Genomic DNA, 27,534 nt, shown 5'->3' on the forward strand with positions numbered 1-27,534 from the left:
AACATGGCAATTTCTGAAGACTCATTTAACTATGACATTTTGTGCATGGCAAGCAGAATTATGAAACCTAGGCTGAGTAATTTAAAGAAGCTGACAAGTCTCCTGTTTTAGATGTTTGCTTTATTTTCAGTAAAATATGATATGTATCTGGTCATTTGTGTTGCATATGATTCAGTCAGGGAAATAGACCAGGAAATGGAGGATACATTCCTTTGTATGGATTTTTAAATTTAGACTTAAAAATAATCTGTGGCATATAAAATTCTTGAGAATTTAAAATGTAGAATGAATATCCTATGTGCACATTTCTTGCTGGTACCAATTCACTAGAATCCGGCTCTCTTTATTCCGAATTCCACATTTTTTCATAATGCCTTACCCAAATCTAGAATAGATAAAAACAAATATTTCTTGATAAGTTTGTTTTATTCCATGTAATCTTAAGGATTTGTGTAATTGGTAAGGACATTTTCTGGTTAACTTTTTGTTTTGAGGAGACAAAACAATTCTGTCTTCTGTGCAAGAAGACAGAATTCCTCTAAACTACCCTTTTAATTTAAATTCTCGAATGTGCCTTATGGAGTTAAAGTTAAAAGAAATTTATGTCTTTAATGCAGCAAACTCTGGAGACCAATCAAAAACTCACAAAGCACTCTTCTATTGTTGCTATTAATCATCTTTGTCCTTGGAGAGTACTTATATAAATATTTTTAATTAAAGATGAAGTCATCCTCAGGGTAGCATATTTGGATCCAGTTCTACTAGGATGGTTTCCAAATAGTTATTCCTAATGCATATCTAAAATAACACTGCATTTTCATAGTTAATTGTGCCAATTAGAGAGGTATCTAAGAGAGTTGGAATCATGGCTTTGAGAAGGTTAACAAGAAAATGGGACTCCTCTGGTCTCAAAGTACAGTTGAGGGTGTAGGGTAACTAATTTCTCAAACTTCCTCTAACAAATTGATCTGTTTTACCATAATTAGCAATAGGATGCACCAGGGTGACTGAATGATTCCCACTGGTGGGAAGAAACTTTTGTATTCTGCTATGAATTATCTTATATAAAGCCCATGTAAAATAACTCACAATTTTAATCAGTCTCATTGGGCCCTATTAAAAAGTAAATTTAGTCAAAGAACAAAATTAGAAAGAACTTTAAGAAACGTCTAAATAGGTGATTATAGGGCAAGATAAGCCTGAAACAGTTTTAAGTGGTATATTACATACATGTTTAAAAATAATAGAGGCAGAGACAAGTGTTTACTTAAGTTTTCATACTTGCCACGCACACACACATACACACACGCTCACAAGAATCTCTTGGGTGAATGTTAACATTATTGGAGTAGTTTCCAAAGAGTCAACGTGTTAAAAATCATTTTAGTATATGCAAACACTATTATTTTCTGACTTCTTCTGTGAGGAATTACATCTGCTCTTGATCACATCTTATTAAAAAAAATATATATATATTTGAAAGAGTGATTTGTAACTTCATGTTTAAATTCATTTTACACTTCTTAATGTCTGGAAGTTAGTTTAGAATTTATTTACAGTTATTTTTCCTCTAGTGGAAATAAACATATTATTCATCAGGTTGAATAAATATCTTGAATAAATTGGGAAAAAAAGTTTTTCTAAGACTTTATTTAATATATGGACAAATTTATTCACTCTTTCTTACTTCTAACACACATGTAAAATAATATTTTACCCAATTTCTTGGCACTTTAAATATATATTTACATATGCATTTAAAAAATCAGTTTGAATAGTAAAATGCAATTAAACCATTTCTCTTGAGATGCTATTATTGGAGAATGAATGAAGATATTTCCATTAGTCAGTCAAATGAACATATTACAATCTTTACTTAAACGAATTAATATACTGATTTGTATGCCCTTCAAGGTCACATATATAGAATATATATATGTGTGTGTGTGTATATATATATATATTTATATAATAGATTATATATAGAGTTGGCCAAAAAGTTTGTTTGGATTTTTCTGTAACATATTCTATAACAAAACATATATTAACATATATATACATATGTGTGTGTGTGTTTATGTGTGTATGTGTATATATATGTATGTGTGTGTGTATATATATTTATACATATAAAATCTCCTTAGGATTATTGTTTGATTGAGCAGTTGCCTTGAGCTACATTAGAAACTATTGTAGTATGATGCTGTAGCAATATTTTCAGCTAGTCCTTTTAACCAGAACAGCCACACAAGAGAATAAAGAACTAATTTCATCATTCATGATTTAGGTTTTGATATCAACTAAATATCAAAATCATATCACAAGCAATGTGTAATAACAAGTATATACAGGATCTGAGGAATGGCTACCAAAATAACCCTTGCCCAAATCTCCTCAAAAACATCTGTTATTCTCATCCATCTTAAAAGAATTTTCATTCTATCACCCACCAAGAGTTCAGAATAACTCTGGGAAGGTGATTATGGGGAGGGACTCACTCTCTGTGATGATTAATATTGGTAAATATGAAAGGAGAGGGTGAAATGGTATAAATGTATGTCTATAATCTACATAAAATAATGCAAAGGGTCTTTCTACTTACATTTTTTCAGAATAATTGAAAAGGAAAGCAAGGCACTATATTAGCTGTTAACAAAAAATAAAACATTTTATACCTTCTGATTGAGGCTAATTCTAGACACTAAATACAATAGTTAAGCTATAAATCAAATGTTTTTCTTTTACATTTCCCAGGACCTTATATCAATTAGAGGCGGGGGATTTATCATTTTAAGTAAAAGAGGTAATATTTTAAATTTTAAAGATTTTCCCTAAAGTAGAAAGGTATTCTTGTTATCATTTTTAGCTAAGAATTTCAGTTTTAATGATAGACTATCAGATGATTGTGGTACAGAAATTTATTATTATTAATGATTAATGACATATTTAATTATAGTTGTTGAACTTACAGAAATCATGTATATAAATAATCCCCCCAAATATTGGAAATCATATTCTACCTAAACATAGAGGGTGGGGAAATGAATGACCAATTATATACTTGAATAGTTTTATCAATTGAAAATTTCATATTTTTGAAGGCAGTCTATTTCATTTTTAAAAGGCTCTGCTTCTTAAAACAGTTTTCTTCATACTAAGCAGAAAGATGCTTTCCTGTCAGTTCCTCCTATCGTTTTAAATGCTACCATCTTCATCTTTGAAAATAAATCAAACCTCTCGTCCTTTTACATGGGTAATGATAATGACTTCAGTTTTCTTGTGTAATATTCAGTTTCCCTGGTGACTTCAGTTAATCCTTGTCTATCATGACCAAACATAGCAATCCTGTCCACCTTTATGTTCTTGCTCTATTATTTCACAGGGGTCTTTCATAGGTAGTAGCATTTAGAATTGAACAGAATACTTATTTACTTAAAAGTACTTATTCAGTGCTTGCTCCTTGAAAAACAGAGAGATCTGTGGAATTCTTGAATATTTTGTAAATCATTAATGGCTCTGTCAGTAGCCATCTCTCCTCTCTAGCAGCATATAAACTATTTTGGAGAAGGATTCCAGGGAGTTGTGAATGCTATTGAGAATAACAGAGTTAGGTAACATAAAATGAGTCATAGGTCGCTCTTTCTTGGACATATACATAAAATAGACTGAAGAAGCAAAGGAGGGAATGATTCTATTTCTTTCGGTAAATTTTTAACAATAATTTTATTAAATATAATAACTTTAGTAAAATTGTATATGTCACATTATCTTGAGAACCAAAATATCACAGAGAGTCAGATTTTTTTTTTTTTTAAGTAAACATTTTTAGACTTTACCTACATTCAGGTACAAGCATTGCAGATTTTGTCCACCAGATGGCACTGCTAAGGACCTTTTCGTGGCCAAAAACATAGTCTTCCTAAATCTATACGGTGAAATAAACCGCCTCTTAATTTAACTAACTGGTAGGATGTGAGTATAGGTATATTTCCTTTCTTGCAAGACATTTTTGGCAATTAGTAGCTTTAACTGATTGTATTGTTTATATTGCAAACACATAATGTGGTAAAAATTTCTAAGTGTACAAAATCCTATTCTAGGTTTTTATCCTTGTTACCAGATTGGTCAATGTTGCTAGCTTAATCAATAATTATTAATAAACACTTGGCAGCTGCTTTTCCCTAGTGGCAACTGTATATAGAAACTGAGAAAATATTATTTTTTGAGTCTTACCTAATTATTATTTTTAAAAATCCAAAAATTAGCTTCAAAAGATAGCACAAGTATATCTGTCTAGGAAAGGGTCTAGACACTGATTATATACTTTGGTCTGTTTGTTTGGGAAGTTTCTCTTGAGTCAAGTGACCTGGTCACAAAGATTACTTTTGCATGATATAATTTGTTCAACTCTTTCCTTCTGAGGTAAATGGAAAAACCTCATAAAATTAGACGTCTCAGGAATCTTGCAAAGTGGAGGCTTATGAATTGTTTACCTATACTATGTAAGTGATATTTATTGAATAAATCTACATTATTATTGAATTACTCTTAAAAAATATATGCATGTTATATTTGATAATATATAATATAATATAATAATGGAATTATTAAAATTGATTTTAATTCATGAAATTTGTAAGGAAAACCATTAAAGATACATAAAGCTAGAAAAAAGAATGCATGGAAATAACCTTTCTTAGGGCAGTAAGAAGATAGAGTTAAAAAATAGCAATATCCATGTCTCTAAAATCCCTGTGGATGGTGACTATAGGCATGAAATTAGAAGACAATTACTTCTTGACAGTAAAGCAATGACAAACCTAGACTCTGTGTTAAAAAATAAAGATGTCACTTTGCTGACAAAGGTCCATAAAGTCAAGGCTATTGTGTTTCCAGTAGTCATTTACTGATGTGAGAGCTGGACAATAAAGAAGGCAGAGTGCCAAAGAATTGACACTTTCCAAACATGGTGCTGGAGAAGACTCTTGAGAACAACTTGGAAAGCAAGGATTTCAAACCAGTCTTAAAGGAAATCAACCCTGAATACTCTTTGGAAAGACTGATGCTGAAGCTGAAGCTCAAATAATTTGGCCATCTATGCGAACAGCTGACTCATTGGAAAAGATGCTGATGCTGGGAAAGATTGAAGGCCAAAGGAGAAGAGGGCAACAGGATGAGATGGTTGGATGACATCACTGATTCAGTGAACATGAACTTAGGCAAACTCCGGGAGATGGTGAGGGACAGGGAAGCCTGGTGGGCTGCAGTCCCTGGGGTCACGAAGAGTTGGACATGACTTGGTGACTGAACAACAACAAGAGATGTCTCTAGAACTTCAGTTACAATGGCTTTTGAGTTATTGCATTTTTCAGTTACTGGTAAGGAATACCTCATCTCAGAATGATGTAAGCAAATGGTAAAAGAAGGGGAGGGCATTATTGTCCACAGTAGAAAATTAAATGTTTTACTAAAGCTAGAGTCACTGGCCTACAAGTCATCATGACTCAAGAATATGCATCTCTAGGCAGTGTTTTCCTCTCATTGACATCATAATCACAATACTCTTTTTGCTTGGGCTATAGTCCTTGGGTACTCCAGAGTTCTATATTCCCAAGTTCAAGTCTAGTAAAAAGAGATATCACCTTCTTGTTTGCTTAAATAAAAACTCAAGAGTTAGTTTGATTGAACCTTTCAAGATTGTGTGTCAGATTTTGAGTCAATATCTTCTGAGGCCTTGGTCACAAGCTTCCCATATTCTATAGTGCTAACATGTAGTCTGAGAATCAGGAAGGCGTGCTTTTCCAGTGAAAAAGAAGGCAAAGAGACAATGATTGCTAAGGGGATAAAATTTTTAGAAAAATGCCTCATATGCATTAAAGTTAATAAAGGATGTAGAAAGGAAAGGAGAGTGAAATGTATCTAAAACAGATTTCTTTCCTCAACCCATGAACTTCCAGATGTTCAAGCTGGATTTAGAAAAGGCAGACGAACCAGAGATCAAATTGCCAACATCTGCTGGATCATTGAAAAAGCAAGAGAGTTCCAGAAAGACATCTAGTTCTGCTTTTTTGACTATGCCAAAGCCTTTGACTATGTAGATCACAACAAACTGTGGAAAATTCTTCAAGAAATGGGAATATCAGACCACTTGACCTGTCTCATGAGAAATCTGTATGCAGGCCAAGAAGCAACAGTTAGGACTGGACATGGAACAGCAGACTGGTTCCAAATTGGGAAAGGAGTATGTCAAGGCTGTATATTGTCACCCTGCTTATTTAACTTATAAGCAGAATATATCATGCGAAATGCTGGACTGGATGAAGCACAAGCTGGAATCAAGATTGCCGGGAGAAGTATCAATAACCTCAGATATGCAGATGACCCCACCCTTATGGCAGAAAAAGAGCTTCTTGATGAAAGTGAACGAGGAGAGTGAAAAAACTGGCTTAAGACGCAACATTCAGAAAACTAATCAATGGGGAAACAATGGAAACAGTGACAGACTTTTTTTTTTTCAGCTCCAAAATCACTGCCAATGGTGACTGCAGCCACGAAATTAAAAGATGCCTGCTCCTTGGAGAAAAAGCTATGACCAACCTAGATAGCATATTAAAAAGCAGAGACATTACTTTGCCGATAAAGGTCCATCTAGGCGAAGCTATGGTTTTTCCAGTAGCCATGTATGGATGTGAGATTTGGACTTTAAAGAAAGCTGAGTGCTGAAGAACTGATGCTTTTGAACTGTGGTGTTGGACAAGACTTGTGAGTCCCCTAGACTGCAAGGAGATCCAACCAGTCAGTCCTAAAGGAAATCAGTCCTGGGTGTTCATTGGAAGGACTGATGCTGAAGCTGAAACTCTAATACTTTGGCCACCTGATGTGAAGAACTGACTCCTTTGAAAAGACCCTGATTCTGGAAAAGATTGAAGGCAGGAGGAGAAGGGGATGACAGAGGATGAAATGGTTGGGTGGCATCCCTGACTTAATAGTCATGAGTTTGAGCAAGCTTCGGTTGTTGGTGATGGGCATGGAAGCCTGGCATGCTGCAGTCCAAGGGGTAGCAAAGAGTAGGACATGACTGAACGACTGAACTGAACTGAGCAGTGGACTGTCACGAAAATACACAGACTATTTCATACATGTCTAATTTCCTATCAAATTTTTGAAATTATAAATATAAATTGACTTGGTTGATTTGGTGATACCATAAGACTGAACTAACAATCCATATCTAGATTTTCTCTTCTGCCTCTTCATTTACTCCCTTTTATGCTAAAGAAACTTTTTCACCCTATCCAGTTCATTCTTCGAGTTTAAACCTCCTAAATCCTGTGTTTCCTTTATCAGCAAATAGTTCATATTTGGGACCAGGTCCTAAGTATTTAGATTGTTCTGAGAACAAGTTATGCACCCTGCCAGTGTACCTGCAGGTCCCATTGCTACCTCTGGCTTAAGATAACGTGGGGAATGTCCTATGAACAATTGACTGAAAAATCTGAGCATGTTCTATAAATAATTTTTTTTCATATCTGCAACAAGCAGGAAGTGAACTGCTGCACCATTCAGGCAACTCTAAGTTTAAGTGTTATACTGAATGGAAGTGTGTATTTTGAAGAAAAAATATATCGAGAGAGGGGACATACGTATACCTATAGCTGATTCATGTTGAGGTTTGACATAAAACAACAAAATTCTGTAAAGCAATTACCCTTCAATTAAAAAATAGATAAATTAAAATATATAGTAGCATAATATTTAAGATAATTAATTTATCATTTACAAATGCTGTTAGTTATCATTGGCAAGTTTCTTAAATTCTCTATGCCTCAATTTTTTCATTTTTATAATAGAAATAATAATACCCCAATTGCAGTGTTGTGAGGTATAAGGGAGGTATACTTTGGAAAACACTCAGGACAATGCCTGGCATAGATTAGGTGTCAAATGTATGTTTGATCTAATTATTATTATTCCCTCTTTTTTAAGGAGAGGTAGCTCAGGATGAAGATCTATAGTACATTTTCAGAATGGTTAATTGTCTAAGATATAATTGTCTCAGATATATAAAAATATCTGAGAAGAACAAGGTCTGTAGGGGTAATATCAAGCAGTTTGGAGAAGGAATATAAATTTGAATATCTCAAATGAGTTAATAATAAAAGAAATAAAAATGAACAACTGAAGCACCATAAATATGGAAAGGAAACTTGGGACCCAAAAAAAGTTAAACAGTGTCATAAAACATGTAATAGGAAGAAAATATGTAGTTATGGAGATGAAGATTTCATAAATAAGTGGTTATTGACTTGAGATTTGAAGAACTTGGATTAATTAGATGAAGAGAATAGTTACAACAACAACATAGTTATTGAAGAGGGAGATTCTAGGGAGAGAAAGCAACATGTGCATTGTCTGCATGGTGAGATGATATTCAAGAAACTGAAAGAAAGTCATTGAAATTAGAACAGAGACAGCATGGAGCTAGATGAGGTCTGTGACAGCAAAAAGGAGCTGGATCTTTTTTGGCTATGTTCTTCATGTTAGTCTGTATTCTAAAAGTTATGAGCCTACTGTATGCACTCAGACATGGTTATGGTTTACTGAAATTTTTAATTTGCAACTATCACCATGACTGTAGTTTGGAACATACTGAATAAGGTCAGTCCTTCCTAGTGGATGTGTTGTTGTTTAGTCGCTAAGACGTTGTCTGACTCTTTTGCAATCCCATGGACTATAGCCTCTGTCCATGATTTCCCAGGCAAGAAAACTGGAGTGGGTTGCCATGCCCTTCTCCAGGGAATCTTCCCGATCTAGGGAATGAATCCACATCTTGGCGGACAGATTCTTTACCATTGAGCCATCAGAGAGGTCAATTAAAGGTCAAAATGATGACAGTTTGGACTATGCCAGGAAAAATAAGGAGAAGTGAACAATTTTCCTATGTTTCCTGTGTGTAATTGCCATTATTTTGTGACAGATTGAATATAGTGACAAAGAGAGCTGTGTTAGAAGGACAATCCTAAGACTCCTGTCTTCCATACAGAATGGATGGTGTAGTAGTTTGTGCTAAGATATAGAATGGAAAATTTTGACATATTTTTCAGGGTAGGTTCACTCATAAGCTTGCTTTGGGCATGTCCAGTTGAGATACCTTGAATTTCTGAGTGAGATATCAACTAGAAACTTGATTTCAAATTTCAAATTGATTTCAAATTTCAAATTGGTTCTGTGGGGTGTCAGTGGTTAATGCATGGAAATTAAGATGAAACAAAGGCATATTTTAAATGCCATTGGACCATATATAATATTAGAGACTACATATTATTAGCCAGCTTCAGAAGTTGTTCTTTGTGTTTTTATTGATCACTTACTGGAGATGGCTAAATATGATTTTTTCAGGACAAAATAGGCTTAAAAAATGATAACTGTCTTCAAAAGCTTTACAGGAGCCTTTTTGCTAATAAACTTTTACCAAAAAAGACCCACTTCAAATATGTCCAATACTTGTTCTTCCTCTGTTGTTTTTCCGTTGCTTTGAAATGGCAGCTTCTTCCAATACTGATGTTTCCTTACGTGTGCTCTCAGAATGCAGACATCTTCTAAGAAGTAAAATTTGACTTTAATATTTCTAGTATGCATTAGAAGCTCTTTTATTAATATAACTGGACATTTTTGAAGTAGTAGTGAAAGAAAACTTCTGAACATAAAATGAATAAGTTTTGTGTACATATTTTATGAATTTGTAGATCAATATATTAATTATAAAGGAGATTATCAGTTTGCCATTAATAGGGTACTCCATATTTTTGCTAAATTCTCATACTTGGAAAATAATGAGATGATAGATGATCCCATTCAAATTTCTACATAAGCCAGGGTATAACATATACCCTGGGTATAACATATACCATAAAAATGCTATGTGTGTCACTGGCTTTCATGTAAAAAAAAATCAAATATTTGTAACAGAATGCTCAATTCTTTAGGAACACAACTATGAAATGGCTTTACTTTTTCCAATAACTGTTTAATTTTGCTCTTTTGATTCTCATTTTTGTTTCCCTGAACTAGCTCTGTCAGTTACTATAGCTTGCAGATTTTTTAAATTATTGAAATATAATGAATTTGAATTTGAAAAAGTTTATCATATTTTAAATTCAGAACTCATCCAATACATAGCAGCTTCTAGACCCTGTGTGGTCTGGTGAATTGGTATTAGAAATGAGAGAGAGGAAAAGGGCAAATTTCCTTACTGGGTGAGGCCCAGGAAGTTATAGGATGTAATATACAACGTGGTTCATTTGCTGATGTACAAGGCTATTAGGTTTCCATTTTTCTGGTTCTTTGATATCTTCCATCAGAGCTTTGTAGTTTTCCTTGTATAGATATTAGCATATTTTATAAATTTATACCTAGGTTGGTTATCTTTTCAAGTATTCTTTATTCGTTTCTAACTCTGCTTTTTAGAGATTCCTACAGTGAACCTCACTACAAGGATAGCAGTAATTGTATGTGAAGCAGCCCTCGCATTTATGTTTCTATATCCACACCCCCCACACCCAAGCTCCAGGGGATACAACCAAAGTCTGTCTTTAACATTTACTCATCTGAAGCTCCTCTCAGATGGAAGTAGTTCAGCTGCCCCAGATGCTACATCTCAATAAGCTTTGGAGTGGAGACTTTTATCCAGTTTCTCCTTTTAACAGACCTTCCAGTTTCTACAGTAATTCTCTTTAAGGCACTCTTAACACCTTCCCACCCTGAATATGATTTCATATGCTTGCAGCTCTACCTTCCCATCTACTGTGAGAGATAGAAGGAAGATCTCCTTTAGAACCCACAGTTTTGTAAGTGCAACATTTCCAACTTGCTTTGCCCCCCTCAGTCTGCCACACATTCGGGTGGATACATGGAGGTGCCTGGGGTGATTTTCTATGTTTTTAATAAATGCAGTTATTTTTGACTCATGTGCTGTCTTATTTAGAACTTAAAGTGCCTCGTTACTTCAGCTTTGGCCACTTCTGAAATGGCTTAATGAGTAAACGAAGCTCCACTGCACTCATGTCACATATTTAAAACAATAGATGCAGCAAATATAATATTAAATTTATTACATGATTTAAAAATGCTTTAATACCTGAAAAGCATAGAATAATAAATGTGATATCAGGTTTTTATCATTTTGGAGGTACGTGGAGGTACTAACTACTGAAGATTTCTGGTACTTAACCAGAAACAGGTTGGACCTTGGAAGAGACGTCAAGTAGGCTTGACGTGCGAGAGCTGTGTGGGGCATGTCTCCTAGAAGCAGTCGTGCATGGGAAAGCATCTCATTGGTGTCCACAACTTTCTATTACTTAAACTCAAGATCTGTTCATACCTTTTTCCTTCCATACATTAAAAATGCATTTTTGATGTTTCTGTTTTGGACCCTCTCCTCATTCTACTAAACCAAGAGTCAGCACTGATATTTCTTTCATGATAATATGAAAAAAAGACTCTTTTAAACTTTTACTTATGGAGGAGCTGCTGTGAAGCACTGGAGTAAAATGTCACACAAGTTTAGTAAAGAGATTTCTTTTATCTCTCTTCCAGGATATCACCCTTATTCTGGAATCCAGGAAAATTGGAGGAGAAAAAAATCCAGAAAATACTTCTGGCAGATACATGGGTCTCTAAATAGTTTAGTAATAAACAGGTTTAGGTCATTTGTCTGGAGTGCTCCTTACTGTTATTCTTTGAAAGGCTTCCTTCACTTCCTTGTTCCTCAAGGTGTAGATAACTGGATTCAGAGCAGGTGTGACCACGGTGTACATGAGTGCGGTTGCCTTGTCTGTTTCTGGGGAATGTGCAGCCTTCGGTTGGAGGTAAGTGAACAAGGCAGTGCCATAGAAGAGAGAAACAACCAGGATATGAGAAGAGCAAGTGGAGAAAGCTTTGCTTCTGCCAGTGGCTGAAGGGATTCTCAGGATGGTCACCAGAATGAGCACATAGGAGCACAGAATGAGGAGACAGGGGGTCATGATAAAAAGCACGGAGATAGCAAACATCACAATCTCATTGTGGGAAGTATCAACACAAGCTAGTTTCACCACAGGCATGATGTCACAAAAAAAGTGCTGGATCCTTCCTGTTCCACAGAAGGGCAGAGTGAAGATCCATGTGGTCTGGGCTGACTCCACCACCACCCCAGTGGTCCAAGATGCTACAGCCAATTTCAAACACACAGGAGGGTCCATCAGGAGAGAGTAATGCAGAGGATGGCAAATCGCTACAAAGCGGTCATAAGCCATGGCTGCTAGCAGGCAGCATTCTGTCAGTCCCAAGATGCTAAATACATACATCTGAGCTGCACAGCGCCCAACGCTTATGGTCTTGATCTCCACAAGCAAGTGCACCAGCATCTGAGGCACCACACTAGTGATATAGCACATCTCCAGAAAGGAGAGGTTAACTAGGAAGAAATACATGGGAGTGTGCAAGGAAGGGGTGCCCCAGATCAAGCCAATGATGAGAAGGTTTCCTCCCACAGTAAACACATAAATGGTGAAGAACACAATGAAGAGAACAGGTTGCAACTCTGCTAGAGAGGAAAATGCTACAAATGTGAAGTGGGTGCAGAGGGACTGGTTTCCACTCACTATAGACTCAGAGCTAGACATCTGTGGAGAGAGCAGAGAGGGTATAAGTAACACCTAAAGGCATCCAGTCACCTAGCGTTGGTCTCTGTGGAACTTTCTAGGGTCTGTGGTCTGGCATAAGAACCTACACACTTGTATTCCTTTTGCTAAAAGTTTTGAAATGATTAGCAAGATTCCCTGGAGGAGGACATGGAAACTCACTCCAGTATTCTTGGCTGGAAAAATCCATGGACAGAGGAGCCTGGCAGGCTACAGTTCATACGATTGCAAGGAGTCAGACATACTAAAGCGACTTAGCATGCATGTATGCACCCAACATAATGGATGGAGTATTTCTTCCTGACTTTGAGTTCTGGATTTTTATAGAACTTTAGAGAAAACAATGGCTTTAAATTATATCCTCTGATGTTTGTATTTACCTTGTTGTTATCCTAATCACATAACCAGACTGTTAGGTGTGTAATATATATGAAAGCCTTCTAAATGTAAAATCGTTAGCCACTTCAGTTGTGTCGGACTCTTTGCGACCCCATGGACTGTAGCCCACCAAGGTCCTCTGTCCATGGAATTCTCCAGGTAAGAGGATGAATGGGTTGCCGTTCCATTCTCCAGGGGATCTTCCCCACCCAGATATTGTACCTGGGTCTTCTGCATTGCAGGCAAAATCTTTACCATTAAGTGTAAAGGAGTCACATAAAAGTTAAGTGTAGAGAGTAAATTGTAAAGGTGCTATGTTCTGGTCTTCTGAATTCCACAGTTTTCCTTTAAATTTACAATTAAGGGCTTGAAAGGGTGAATATTTCTAGGCATTTGTCTATTTATTTTCTTACATATGTTAGTCATTTTTTATTTGAATATGATAAAATCATAATTGGCAGCTAAAATCCATGGAAATCCAAACCACTAGAATGGCCTTTCTATATTCTCAGTATAATTTTACAGGAAATTTGAATGGGAGAACATACCGAGAACCACAAGACAAACTTCCCTTTCCTTGTCGGTCTTCTAGACTCCTGACAATTCCGAATTATAGTGTGGTTATAGAATGGGCAGTGTTTCTATTCTGAGAGAGACCATAGGGATTGCATCCACTGCACAGTTTAATTTGTCCCAAGAGCAATTTGTTCAAAAACAGTGATGAACATTCAATGCAAATTTGGTTTTCATTATTTGAGTACATTTCCCAGAAGCAATCTATTGCTGTTAGTTACATCACTTAAATTTCAATGGGTAAAACCCAATATTTCTAATGGATTTACACCTTGCACTTCAAACAATTATTGAATTGTATGGCTATTTTCCATATTAATTTTCTTTAAGTTTTTCAGATGCATGGTGACTGCTCATGTCTTTTTTTTATGTCAATAGAACCAGCATAAGACAGAAAGTAGACTTTGTAGACCAACGGATAGTATTTAATTTAACAGACATTCAAAATTTTGCAGTGATTCTCTTTGAAGTACCCTCAACACCCTCATTATAATTTGATATGCTTATAGCCCCCCTTTCCCATATTGTGTGAGATATAGAAGGAAAATCTATTTCGGAGCCCACAGTTTTGTAGTGAAAAGTGTGAAAGTGAAAGTTACTCAGTCGAGGCCGACTCTTTGTAAACCCATGGACTATACAGTCCATAGAATTCTCCATGCCAGAATACTGGAGTGGATAGCCTTTCCCTTCTCCAAGGGATCTTCCTGACCCAGGAATTGAACTGGGGTCTACTGCATTGCAAGCGGATTCCTTACCAACTGAGCTATCAGAGATGCCAATGCAATGTTTCCACTGGCCTTGCATCCTCCTCTCTCTGCCATACTTACAGGTAGGTACATGGAGGTCCTGGGGGAAGTTCCAAATCGTGTGTGTGTGTGTGTGTATGTCTGTGTTAGTTGCTCAGTCATGTCTATGTCTGTGACCCCATGAACTGTAGCTTGCCAGGCTCCTCTGTCCATGGAATTCTCCAGGCAAGAATACTGGAATGGGTTGCTATCCCTTCTCCAAGGGATCTTCCTCTCTGAGGGATTGGACTTGGGTCTCGTGCACTTTAGGCAGACCTTTACCATCTGAGCCACCAGGCAAGTCCTCCTAACATTTTAGTAACCCAGCTACTATGGACTCCTTTGCTGCCTTCTTTAGAATTTAAAGAGCCTCCTTCCTTCAACTTTGGTCTATTCTGAAATGGATAAACAAGCAAAGCAAGCTCCACTGCATGCATGTCAGGTGTTTAAAACAAATAGTTGCAATGAATATGGTATCAACTTTATCACATGATCTAAAAAGTGCTTTTATACCTTGAAAAGCATACAGTGATAAATGTGATATCAGGTGTTATCATTCTGATGATCCGTGGAGATAAAATGTGATATCAGGTTTTATCATTTTGATGGTCTGTGGAGACAGTGATTCGTGAAGATTTCTGGTACTTAAAATCAGTTTGGGCCTTGGAAGTGATGTCACGTAGTCTTAACACAAGAGAGTGGTGCTGGGCACGTCTCCAAGAAGCAGGCATATACTGGGAAGCATCTCATTGGTATTCACAACTTTCTATTACTTAAACTAAAGTTCTGAACACATCTTTTCCTTCTGTATATTATACAATAGGGCATTATTTGAGATGCTGTTTTCGAGTCTCTAACATTCTTCCAAACCAGTCTTCAGTACTGATATGTCTCTTGTGATATGTGTGGAAATTAGTCTTTTATTAAAGTTTGAACTATGGGAGGAGCTGCTTTGAAGCTCAAGCATTAAAATGACACACACATTTGGGAAAGAGCTTTCTTTCATCTGCTTTTCTGGGAATTCAGCCTTCTTCTGGAATCCAGGAGAATTGGTGATTCAGAATATTCCAGAAACTACTTCAGGCATAAGCATGGGTCTTTGAATAGTTAGATAATAAATAGTAACAGCAAGTCTTCTCTAAGTGATTTTGCTGAGTGTTTTAAAATGCAGACAAAACAGTAGAAGGGATCAGATGTTGTGTGATGACTGGCAGCTGTTGGATTTGTCTGTGTTTGTGTGTATGAGCGCATGTGCAGGTCCACATGCACCCATGCACATTGAAACATTTGTTATGTGTGCAGAGACAACTAAGGGTCAGCTTTGGCAGGGAGGGATTCTGCTATTGAACAGGTGGGGCCTGTGACCCTTTGGTCAGTCTGCTCCAGTGAATGTCCTCTTATCTATGGTTATCACAGTGTCCCATCACTCTCACTTCTGAACAGGAGAGAACATACATTCATGTTTTTCAGGCACAGAATACCAATATATTTGCTCAGCTTCTACTTGGGCAGTGATGTTGAATCTCTGTGTTTAAAATGTATAGGTATATTCCTTTCAGTTGTCATATTACTGACATACACTCTAGATTTAAGACCATTAGTGTCCTGAAATTAGGACCTGATGATTTGTGGGAATAGAATGGGAACTTGATCAAAGCAATATACTGTACATTCAATACACAGAAAAGCAGGAAAATTGGGGACAAATAAAACCATAATTTAAAAACTAGATAGATAGGAAAAAAATTTGAATAGTAGTATCATACTTTCATCATTGCCCTAGGTAGTATGTAATATATGTTTCTCTAAACCTTCATTTGTATGAAAACCCAAAAGATGAGTGGATAATACCATAGAAGCAAGCTAGTTTTGGATAAAAAATCAGATTCCTTGACTGGATTTACAAGTTAAATACCTAGAGTTGAGTTACAGGGCACATCACTCATCAGTATTTATTGTTGTTGTTTTTGCTCAGTTGCTCAGTCCTGTCAGACTCTTTGTGACCCCATGGACTGCAGCCTGCCAGGCTTTCCTGTCCTTCATCTTCCTTTGGATGATTATTTAATAGATCATATTAGAGTTTATCACAGGTGAGTAAGCATGGGAGGGTACTCCACTTAAGCTCTTGAATGACAGTATCCTATGTTTAGCACTAAAATATATTAATTTTTTCATTTTTATTTTTAGCATTTTCCACTGAAGAAATATTTTCTTTCATCAAAAAGTGTGAAACTCACTAACCTTAATCCTATTACCATGTTAGTCGTGAAAAATTGAGTAGTGCCCAGGAGATACTCAGTAATTTTGTTGATTGAATATTGTTGATTGAACACAGGATATATACTTTAATGACCCTACTGCACATTTCCATTTTTGATTTTTATTTATTTAATTTTGGCTGTGCTGAGTCCTTGCTGCTGCATGGGCAATTCTCTAGTTGCAGCAAGAGGGGCTTGATCTCCAGCTGTGCACGGGTTCCTCATTGCAGTGACCTCTCGTGGCAGACCACAGGCTCCGGGGCATGTGGGCTTCAGCATTTGTGAGCTGAGCATGGGCTCAGTAGTTGCGGCTCCACAATAGTTGTGGTGTCAGGCTTAGTTGCTCTGCAGAAAGTGGGATCTTCCTGAAACAGGGATCGAACCAGTGTCTCCTTTGTTGGCAAGCGAGCTCTTCACCACAGAGTCACTAGGGAAGCCCCACACTTTTCTTCTGCTTGAACATATGTAAAAGCATAGACGAGGTCCACGTGTTTCTTGGTTGCGATCCTGTGAGTACTTTATGCCACTTGTCTAACCGTATTCCTCAGTGTTAGGCTTTGAAAGGCTTCCTTCACTTCTTGTTCCTCAAGGTGTAGATAACTGGATTCGGAGCAGGTGTGACCACTGTGTATCGAGTGCAGTTGCCGTGTCTGTTTCTGGGGTGTGTGCACCTTCGGTAGGAGGTAAGTGAACAAGGCAGTGCCCAGACATGAGAAGAGCAAGCGGAGAAAGCTTTGCTTCTGCCAGCGGCTGAAGGGGTTCTCAGGATGGTCACCATAATGAGCACATAGGAGCTCAGAATGAGGAGACAGGCTAAGAATAAAAGGCACAGAGAGAGCAGACATCACAATCTCACTGTGGGAGATATCAACATGAGCCAGTTTCACTACAGGCATGATGTCACAAAAAAGTGCTGGATCCTTCCTGTTCCACAGAAGGGCAGAGTGAAGATCCATGTGGTCTGGGCTGACTCCACCACCACCCCAGTGGTCCAAGATGCTTCTGCCAATTTCAAACACACACGAGGGTCCATCAGGAGAGAGTAATGCAGAGGATGCCAAATAGCTACAAAGCGGTCATAAGCCATGGCTGCTAGCAGGCAGCATTCTGTCAGTCCCAAGATGCTAAATACATACATCTGAGCTGCACAGCGCCCAACGCTTATGGTCTTGATCTCCACAAGCAAGTGCACCAGCATCTGAGGCACCACACTAGTGATATAGCACATCTCCAGAAAGGAGAGGTTAACCAGGAAGAAATACATGGGAGTGTGCAAGGAAGGGGTGCTCCAGATCAAGCCAATGATGAGATTTTCCCCCATAGTAAACAAGTAAGTGGTTAAGAACACAATGAAGAGCACAGGTTTCAACTCCACTAGAGAAGAAAATCCCACAAATGTGAAGTGGGTGCAGAGGGACTGGTTTCTACTCATTATAGACTCAGAGCTAGACATCTGTGGAGAGATCAGAGAGGGTAGTAGTGATACCTAAAGGAATCCAATTACCTAGCGTTGGTCTCTGTGGAACTTTCTAGGGTCCGTGGTCTGACATGAGAACCTGGACACTTGTATTCCTTTTGCTAAAAGTTTTGAAATGATTACCCAGTAAAATGAATGCAACATTTCCTCCTGACTTTGAGTTCTGGATTTTCACAGAAATGTAGAGGCCTTAAACTGCATCATCTGATGTTTCATTTTTACCTTGTTGCTACTCTAATCATACACACAGGCTGTTAGATGAGTAACATCCATGAGAGCTTTCTAAATAAAAGGAGTCATATAAAAGCTAAGTGTAGGGAGGAGTACAATGTAAGGTGCTATGTTCTGTTCTTCTGAATTCTACATTTTGCCTTAAATCCACAAGTAATCATTTCAAAGGGAGTATATTTACAGCCACCTATCTGTACTCTTATTATTCATTTTGATTTGAATATAATAGGACCATAATTGGACAGCTAAAGTCCATGGAAACCAAAACTAACAAAATGTCCTTTCTGTAACCTCAATGTAATTTTACAGGAAATTTGAATGAGAGAACATACCAAGAACCACAAGGCACATTTTCTCTTCCTTATTGTCCTTCTAGGCTTCTGACAATTCCACATTATAACATGGTGATAGACTAGGCAGTATTTCTACTCTAACTAGAGACTGTAGCGATTACATCCACTACACAGTTTAATTATATTTGTCTCAAGAGAACATTGTTCAAAAGAACAATGATGAACATTTAATGTTAATTTGATTTTCATATTTAAATATATTTCCCAGAGTTAATCTATTGCTGTTAGTTACATCATTTAAATTTCAGTGGGTAAAACCAAATGTTTCTAGTGAATTTGTACCTTGCCCTTTAAACACTTATTGAATTGTATGGGTTTTTCCATATTACTTTTCTTTAGGCTTTTTAGATGCACAGATGCTCAAATCTTCATATCAAAAGAACAAATGCAGGACACAAAGTAGGCTCAATAAACCCACAGATAGCATTTCATTTATTCATTGTGTATGATTAAGTGTGTAGTGCAGTAAATACATGGTCTTGGTGGGGGAGGCTAAAATTTATTAATTACATGTAAGTGAAATCGTATCTTTATTTTTCTGGGTCTGAGTTAAGTTTCTTAGCAAAATATCCCCCAAGTAAATCCATATTGTCCTGGGATCCTCTTCATTTTTTGTGCCTGAACAATATTCCTCTTTAACGTTGGTCTTGGTGATAATTTTTGGAATAAGATAAAGCAACCATAGATTGAGGGAAAATACTTGCAAACCAAATATTCAGTAAAGGTCCCTATCTAAAATACATAAAAATGCATGCAACTCAAAAAGTAAAAGACAAATAACACAATTAAAAAGTTTGCAAAGGACCTGGATATACATTTCTCTAGAGAAGACCTAAAGTACCAACATGTATATTAAAAGGTGCTCAACATCCCTAATCATAAGGGAAATACAGGTCAGAATGACTCTGAGATATCATCTCACTTCTGCTAGGACTATGATTATTAAGAAGATGGTAGATAATAAGTGCTGGCAAGAAAAGGGAATCCTGTGTGCTGTTGATAGAAAAGTAACCTAACATAGTCATTATGGAAAATAGTATATATAGGGTCCTTAAAATATTAAAAATAGAGCTACCAGATGATCCAGCAATCTCACTAGTGGGTATATACTCAAAGGAAAAAATGATTATTTCAGAGAAATATCTGCACTCCCAAGTTCGTTTCAACATTATTCAACAGTAGTCAAGATAGGAAAACAACCTCTTTGATGTGTCTTTACAGTGAAATATTAATAAAACAAAAAAAGTAAAAAGTTGATGCTACATTTAAAAAATTTAATCTCAATCTGTTCTCTGTGTTGACTATTTCTCAGTCTAGCTCTGAAACCAGGGCATAGTATTAAAATGGAAGAGGAGTACAGTTGACTGTTGAACAACACAGATTTAATTGTAGGGAAGTATAACACAGATTCTCCACTTGTATGTGAATTTTTCAATAAATAGTTACTGCATGATCCTTGATTGGTTGAATCCATGGATGCAAATGCTGCAGCAGACACAGAGGGAAGACTATAAGGTATACAAGGATTTTTGACTGCTGGCAGAGAAGAGGCAATGCTCATTCTCTCCCATATTGTTCGAGATTCAATTGTATATGGTTGGATGTGGATATATGAAAGTCAAAAGTCCTCTTTTTTAAAGTAAACTTTTTGTTTTGTATTGTAGTATAGCCAGTTAGGCTTGCATGTGGCTCAGCTGGTAAAGAATCTGCCTGCAATGAGGGAGACCTGGGTTTGATCCCTAGGTTGGGAAGATACCATGGAGAAGGGAAGGGCTGCCCACTCCAGTACTCTGACCTGGTGAGTCCCATGGACTGTATAGTCCATGGGGTCACAGAGTGGGACATTTGGGCTTCCCTGGTGGCTCAGATGGTAAAGCGTCTGCCTGCAGTGTGGGAGACCTGGGTTCAATCCCTGGGTCGGGAAGATCCTCTGGAGAAGGCAATGGCAACCCACTCCAGTACTCTTGCCTGGAAAATCCCATGGATGGAGGAGCCTGGTAGGCTATAGTCTGTGGGGTCACAAGGAGTTGAACACGACTGAGTTACTTCACTTTCTTTCTTTCATAGCCAGTTAGCAATGTTGTGACAGTTTCAGGTAGAAAGCAAAGGGACTCAAATCATACATATACTTGTATCCATTCTCCTTCTATATCCCCTCCCATCCAGGCTGCCACATAACATTGAGCACAATTCACTGTGCTATACAGTAGGTCCTTATCGGTTATCCATTTTAAATATAGCAGTGTGTACCTGTCCATCCCCAATTCCCTAACTATCCCTTCACCTGTCCTTCTCATTGACAACTGTGAGTTCATTCTCTAAGTCTGAGTCTGTTTCTGCTTTATAAATAAGTTTATTTGTAGCACTTTGTCTTAGGTTCTGCATATAAGGGATGTCGTATGATGTTTCTGCTTCTTGGTCTGACTTACTTCACTCAGTATGACAATCCTATAGGTCCATTCAAAATGCTTTCTTAATGCTGCTTTACATCTGATTTTGACCTGAATAATTTGGTAAAAGGTCACATTTGGCGATACAGTGACCATATGAGAATAAGCCCTACCAGCAATACAAACAAAATATGGACTTTAGCTCTCACGATGATTTCTTGTACCCTTCTCTAACCCTTTAGAAAATGAGTTTGTAAGTGGTCTTGAAAACAAAAGATTTGGGATGAGAGAGTAGATCATGGCAAACAGTATTTTCTAAGGTGAAAAAAGATTATTTAAGGAAGATGTGACTAAGTGTGCCAAATATTTATGAGAAGTTGAGGAAAAAAAATAGCTTTGAGTTATCTATTAATTTTCAGCTACACATTGGCCATTGGAGACTTCAGAAAAAAGTTTTTGAGAGAGAGATAAGAGGGCAAATCAGATTCAAGTTATGTATGGATAGATATAAGTTGAGAAATGAGAAAAAACAACAACAACAACAACATGTTGGAAACATTTGGCGGTGAAAGGGAGGAGAAAGACAGGGTGATTTATATCTAGAGAAAATAAAAGATAAGACAAGATTATTTATGATTGTTATTTGATATGTCTTCAAGATGGAGAATTAGAAGTCTACTTAATGGCTGTTGTGAAGGAGTTATACTTAACAAAATAGCTCCCCATCACCCCTGCACACACATTTTGAAAATAGAATAATATATAACCTTAATTTTAGGGTTATTAATTTACCTAGTTTCAATATTGTTGTTCTTAGAGAACAGGGAGGACTGTGGAGAGGAGGGAAGGGACAGTTGACCTGTGTAACTGGCACATTTTTTAAGCTTGCCATCTTATACGGTTATGGTTGTGGCATCCCCAAACAATTACAATAGTAACTTCAGAGATCACCAAATAGGTCACCGTAAGAAACTTAGTAACAATGAAAAAGTCTGAGATATTGTGAAAATAACCAAAATATGACAGAGACACAACTTGAGCAAATGCTGTTGGAAAAAACGGTGCTGGTAGACTTGTGCAAAGCACAATTGCCCCAAATCTTTAATTTCTAAAAAATCCAGTATCTGCAAAGCACAGTAAAATTAGGTGTGCTTAATAGCCACTGGATCTAGTATATGGTATACTAGATCCTCAGAATTTACTCATCTTTTAAGTGAAAGCTTATATCCTTTGACCAGCATCTCTCCATTCCTCCCACCCACATCCTGCCTCTGGAAATTATTTCTGTTTCTATAAATTTGGCTTTTTTAGATTCCACATATAAGTGATATCATATCTTGATTGCACCTTATTAAAGGCTCTGAGCCAAACTCTGCAGATAAACTTCCTGAATTCCAGAACCAACCACAGAAATTGTAAGATAATGAATATTTATTACTGCTTTAAGTACTGGGGTATGCGGTTATGTGTTGTTGTTCAGTTGTTCACTCGTGTTCAACTCTTTGCAACCCCATGAACTACAGCACGCCAGGCTTCCCTGTCCTTCACCATCTCCTGGAGATTGCTCAAACTCACGTCCACTGAGTCGGTGATGCCATCCAACCATCTCATCCTCTGTCATCCCCTCTTCCTCCTGCCTTCAATCTTTCCCGGCATCAGGGCCTTTTCTAATGAGTCCGCTCTTTCCATCAGGTGGTCAAAGTTTTGGAGCTTCAGCATCAGTCCTTCCAATGAATAAATATTCAGGACTGATTTCCTTTAGGATTGAGTAGTTTGATCTCCTTGCAGTCCAAGGGGCTCTCAAGAGTCTTCTCCAACACACAGTTCAAAAGAATCAGTTCTTTGGCACTCAGCCTTCTTTGTGGTCCAACTCTCACACCCATATATGACTACTAGAAAAACCATAGCTATGACTATACAGACTTTTTGGTCAAAGTAATGTCTCTACTTTTTAATATGCTGTCTAGGTTGGTCATAGCTTTTCTTCTAAGGAGCAAGCCTCTGAATTTCATGTCTGCAGTCACCATCTGCAATGATATTTGGATGCCAAGAAAATAAAATCTGTCACTGTTTCCACTGTTTCCCCATTTCTTTGCCATGGACTGGATGCCATGATATTAGGTTTTTGAATGTTGAGTTTTAAGCCCTCTTTTCCACTTTCCTCATTCACCTTCATCAAGAGACTCTTTAGTTCCTCTTCACTTTCTGCCATAAGGGTGGTGTCATCTGTATATCTGAGGTTATTGATATTTCTCCCTGCAATCTTGATTCTAGTTTGTGCTTCATCTGGCCTGGCATGATGTACTCATGATGTTCTCTGCAAATAAGTTAAATAAGCAGGGTGACATGACACTATACAGACTTGATGTACTCCTTTCCTAATTTGGAACCAGCCCATTCCATGTCTGCTTCTAACTGTTGCTTCTTGACCTGCATACAGATTTCTCAGGGGGCAGGTCAGGTGGTCTGGTATTCCCATCTCTTTAAGAATTTTCCACAGTTCGTTGTGATCCACACAGTCAAAGGCTTTAGCGTAGTCAAAGCAGAAGTAGATGTTTTTCTGGAATTCTCTTGCTTTTTCTATGATTCAGTGGATGTTGGCAATTCGATCTCTGGGTCCTCTTCCTTTTCCAAATCCAGCTTTAACATCTGGAGGTTCTTGGTTCACATACTGTTGAAGCCTAGCTTGGAGAATTTTGAGCATTGCTTTGCTAGCAATTGAGTGCAATTGTGTGGTAGTTGAACATTCTTTGGCATTGCCTTTCTTTGGGTTTGGAATGAAAACTGACCTTTCCAGTCCTGTGGCTACTGCTGAGTTTTCCAGATATTGAGAGCAGCCCTTTAACAGCATCATCTTTTAGGATTTGAAATAGCTTGGCTGAAATTCCATCACTTTCACTAGCTTTGTTCATAGTGGTACTTCCTAAGGCCCACTTGATTTCACACTCCTGAAGTTCTGGCGCTGGGTGATTGATTGCATCATTGTAGTTATATGAGTCATTAAGATCTTTTTTGGATAGGTCTTCTGGAGAAAGGAATGATCAACCACTTCAGCTTTCTTGCCTTGAGAACCCTGTGAACAGTATGAAAAGTGGTTACATGAATTTCATCAAATTTCATCAAATGAGAATTACAAATAGTATAATCTTTCTGAGATGGAAATCTGTATTTGTTTTACCTTTCAAACCTACTGTGCCTGCCACTTAGTAGCCAAACCAAGAAATCAGTAGGAAAAGAATCACTGATTTGTTTCCAGGCAAATCCCAAATTATAACTGCATGAAGAATTTTCAGCTAAAATAATTAAAATGAACTACCCACAAGATGGCAGTGATATGTAACCAGTGAATGCATTGTATAATGATTTTAGGAATTATTAATTGGGAACTGAGTTACTCAAAAGTGGCAGTTAGACCACCTATACAAGGAGCTGTATTTTATCTGAATTTCTTTTTCTTGGCGAGGTGATATTAATTAGGAACAGAGAAGTAAAAAATAACCTCATTGAAGTTTGTATCATCTTTGTATGAGAGGGTTTTCATAGTCATCCTGTTGATACCTAATAAAACTTCTGTTTAAAAAATTTGAAAACAAAACAAAAGCTGGTACAAAACAGTCAGTAATGGGCACCATTTTTATTTGATTTTTCTTGCCCAATGTTACAAATGTATCTTTCATATGGTCTATAGTTATTTATTTTGTACAGGTAAGAATTAAATTAGAATAAATATATTTTGTAACTTTTCCTTTGATGTTGTTATAGCTTTATTTTACTTATTTTAAAGGTAGGTATTTCCAATTGAAGATTTCAGAAAAAGAATTTTAAGCTATTATAGCATTGTTATTTAGTTTTTTTTGAAAATAATGATTGATTAAGTATTTTAATCCTTATGTAGGATTAAATTCAAATACACAAAGCTTCCCTTTTACTTTTCAAGAAGGAAGTAAAATTGGAAGTGGTAAATTTTCCTATCTAGTTATTTATTATGTCTCCTGCTCATGCATAAAATTTAAACTCCTGTGCCTTTTTCAAGGGTTTTTTACTGCCACACATTTTGTTAAAATTTTTGGGAATCATTTTTGCTGTGCTAATTTGTGACTATTTTAACTTTATTATTAGTTGGTCCTACAACAAATATAATAAAATACAGCTTTGTTAGCTCATTGAAAAACGCTTCAAATAATAATGTTATGTCTCTGTCCACTAAATTAAAATAGCCTTTGAAATTTCAAGGAGAATACATTCTAAGGATTAACAAAACAAAGAAAGAACTGTTTATCACTTTATGACAATAACCATGTTAGTTATTATAAGATATTGCTTTCATGAAACAGTATGTGAATCTTGGAACTGTTTACAGTTTTCTCATGGTTAAACAAAGCTGTGGGCAAACTATTTGATGTATAAAATAATAAATGCATACCATTAATCATTTTAACTTGCACAGTTTAATCACTTAAAAGATTATTACTAAAAATATATATTTAAAAATAAAATTTTAAAAATGAATTAAAAAATAAAATTTTAAATCATTTAAATTTCAAGGATGTTGTACAAATATATTCTATCATTTTGTGGCCAAAATCTATCCTACAAAAAATTCTACAGGGAAAGCTAAAATCTATGTTCCTCACATCATAGTGTATTAATAATTGTAATACCAAGAAATTGACCAGTGTGCCCTACAAACCCACCACAAATAGCTATTATTAAGAAATTCATATTGAATTGAAGCCATTGTGACTTAAAATATAAACAATTTCTTGAAAATTCGATATTCTCCCCTATAAGGTAAAACGGTTGTTTAATTAGCAGCAATCCCTTCTAATATCCCAAGGATCATTTTCCCCAAGGCCAATCACTCTTAAATACTATTATGGGAGTATATCAACCATTTAGTGCCAATGCAAAGTAGGTTAACCTGTCAAAGTTATTTGCTTAATTCTGAAAATTTGAGATGTGACAGATTTCAAGATCAGTTTACAATTCTCAGAAGATATTACTTATCTTTAAAAAATTATTAAACTTCAAATTCAGAAATATGAAATTTTATTTGGTAAGATATAGCCAGATATTTCTGTATGATTTATTTTGTTCCTCAATTCCGCATCCCCCCCCCTTGCAAAAACTATTTTTATCTGTGCATCTATATACAACAAAATCATCTTAAGAAAAATAAACCTATAAACTTATTTATACATGAAAAAAGGAATAGCTTGATGCTTTATTAAGTAAAACAAAAGACAATAGAGTGTTTTTTCTGTCTAGAAAGCTACAGAATTCTGAGGAAGAGAATATTAAGAAAACAATGGTTGTCTATTTAAGAAATGATGTGTATTATAATCATGAAATGCATTTTCAATTCAGGTATGAGGGTTATTTGCTTTCCAATTTTTATTAATTTATATTTTAGGTTCTTAGAATTGCTGTTCCAGTTAAAGAAGCTGAATGATTTGTAAAGATTCTTATGAGAAAATATATATTTATGAGAAAGCTAGCATATTTTCCAGAAAATTTTGAAGCTGGCCTGCTTAATAGCAAGTGAGAAACTCTTTGGTCTCAAAACATAGTCCAAAAATTAGTGGACTTAATTAAATGTCATTAAAATTTTAGAATTCCATGCAATAAATAAAATAATACATTCTCTAGATCTATGTAGCAATCCTGATAACTCATCTACAGTTTACAAGTTTTTAAGAAAGGTATCAGTATAAATTTGTGGTAGTTACTGTGGCATCATTGCTGATGAATCTTTTGATTTTTAGAAGATATATGCAATGTAAACAGTATTTTTTTTTTTTTTTAGGATGTAGAAAGAGGGGAGGGATATTTGGAAGTATATTTTGTTACAGTAAAAATCTCTAGTTCTCCAAAACTTTATTGAATTTAAATATGCCTACACAAGGTAGAATATGTATATCATTGATTATCAAATAAAGAAACTGATAATCTTCTTGTCTTGCCTTATTCCTATCTCACAGTGGAGACCATGGATGTTACATTATAGACCTTGGTCACTCCAAGACTAGATATTAAACCTGTTATTGTTTTCTCCCACTTCAGTATTAGAAATCTGAGAGGCAGAAGTGGTTGAGGGATTTTAGAGATACACTAAAAATTGTTGGACTACTATAAAATCTTGATACCTTATTCAATTCTCATAATTGTTTTCCTCAGACAAATGATGGAGTATGTTTAGAGTCACAGTGAATTTAGAATTGTTACAAAATGCTGGTGAACATGATAATGCATCTGAAACTATTTATGCTGCTGCTGGTTTATAGTTTCTCAGTCCTGTCTGACTCTTTGTGACCCCAAGGACTGTAGCCCACTGGCTCCACTGTCCATGGGATTTCCCAAGCAAGATTGCTAGAGTCGGTTTTCATTTCCTTCTCCAGGTGATCTTCCT

General features: G+C 36.4%; 1 protein-coding gene and 1 pseudogene across 1 annotated transcript; both read right to left on the bottom strand.

The window, feature by feature from the left end:
* Positions 1 to 11,705: 11,705 nt before the first annotated feature.
* On the bottom strand, positions 11,706 to 12,662 carry LOC122680000 (olfactory receptor 10C1-like). The gene has a single exon (XM_043880829.1). The coding sequence runs from the start codon at positions 12,660 to 12,662 to the stop codon at positions 11,706 to 11,708; it is 957 nt and encodes a 318-aa protein (XP_043736764.1).
* Positions 12,663 to 17,192: 4,530 nt separating this feature from the next.
* Positions 17,193 to 23,238, bottom strand: LOC122680001 (annotated as a pseudogene).
* Positions 23,239 to 27,534: the final 4,296 nt, after the last annotated feature.

This window comes from Cervus elaphus, chromosome 22, assembly GCF_910594005.1.
Source record: "Cervus elaphus chromosome 22, mCerEla1.1, whole genome shotgun sequence".
Classification (NCBI taxonomy): Eukaryota; Metazoa; Chordata; class Mammalia; order Artiodactyla; family Cervidae; genus Cervus; species Cervus elaphus.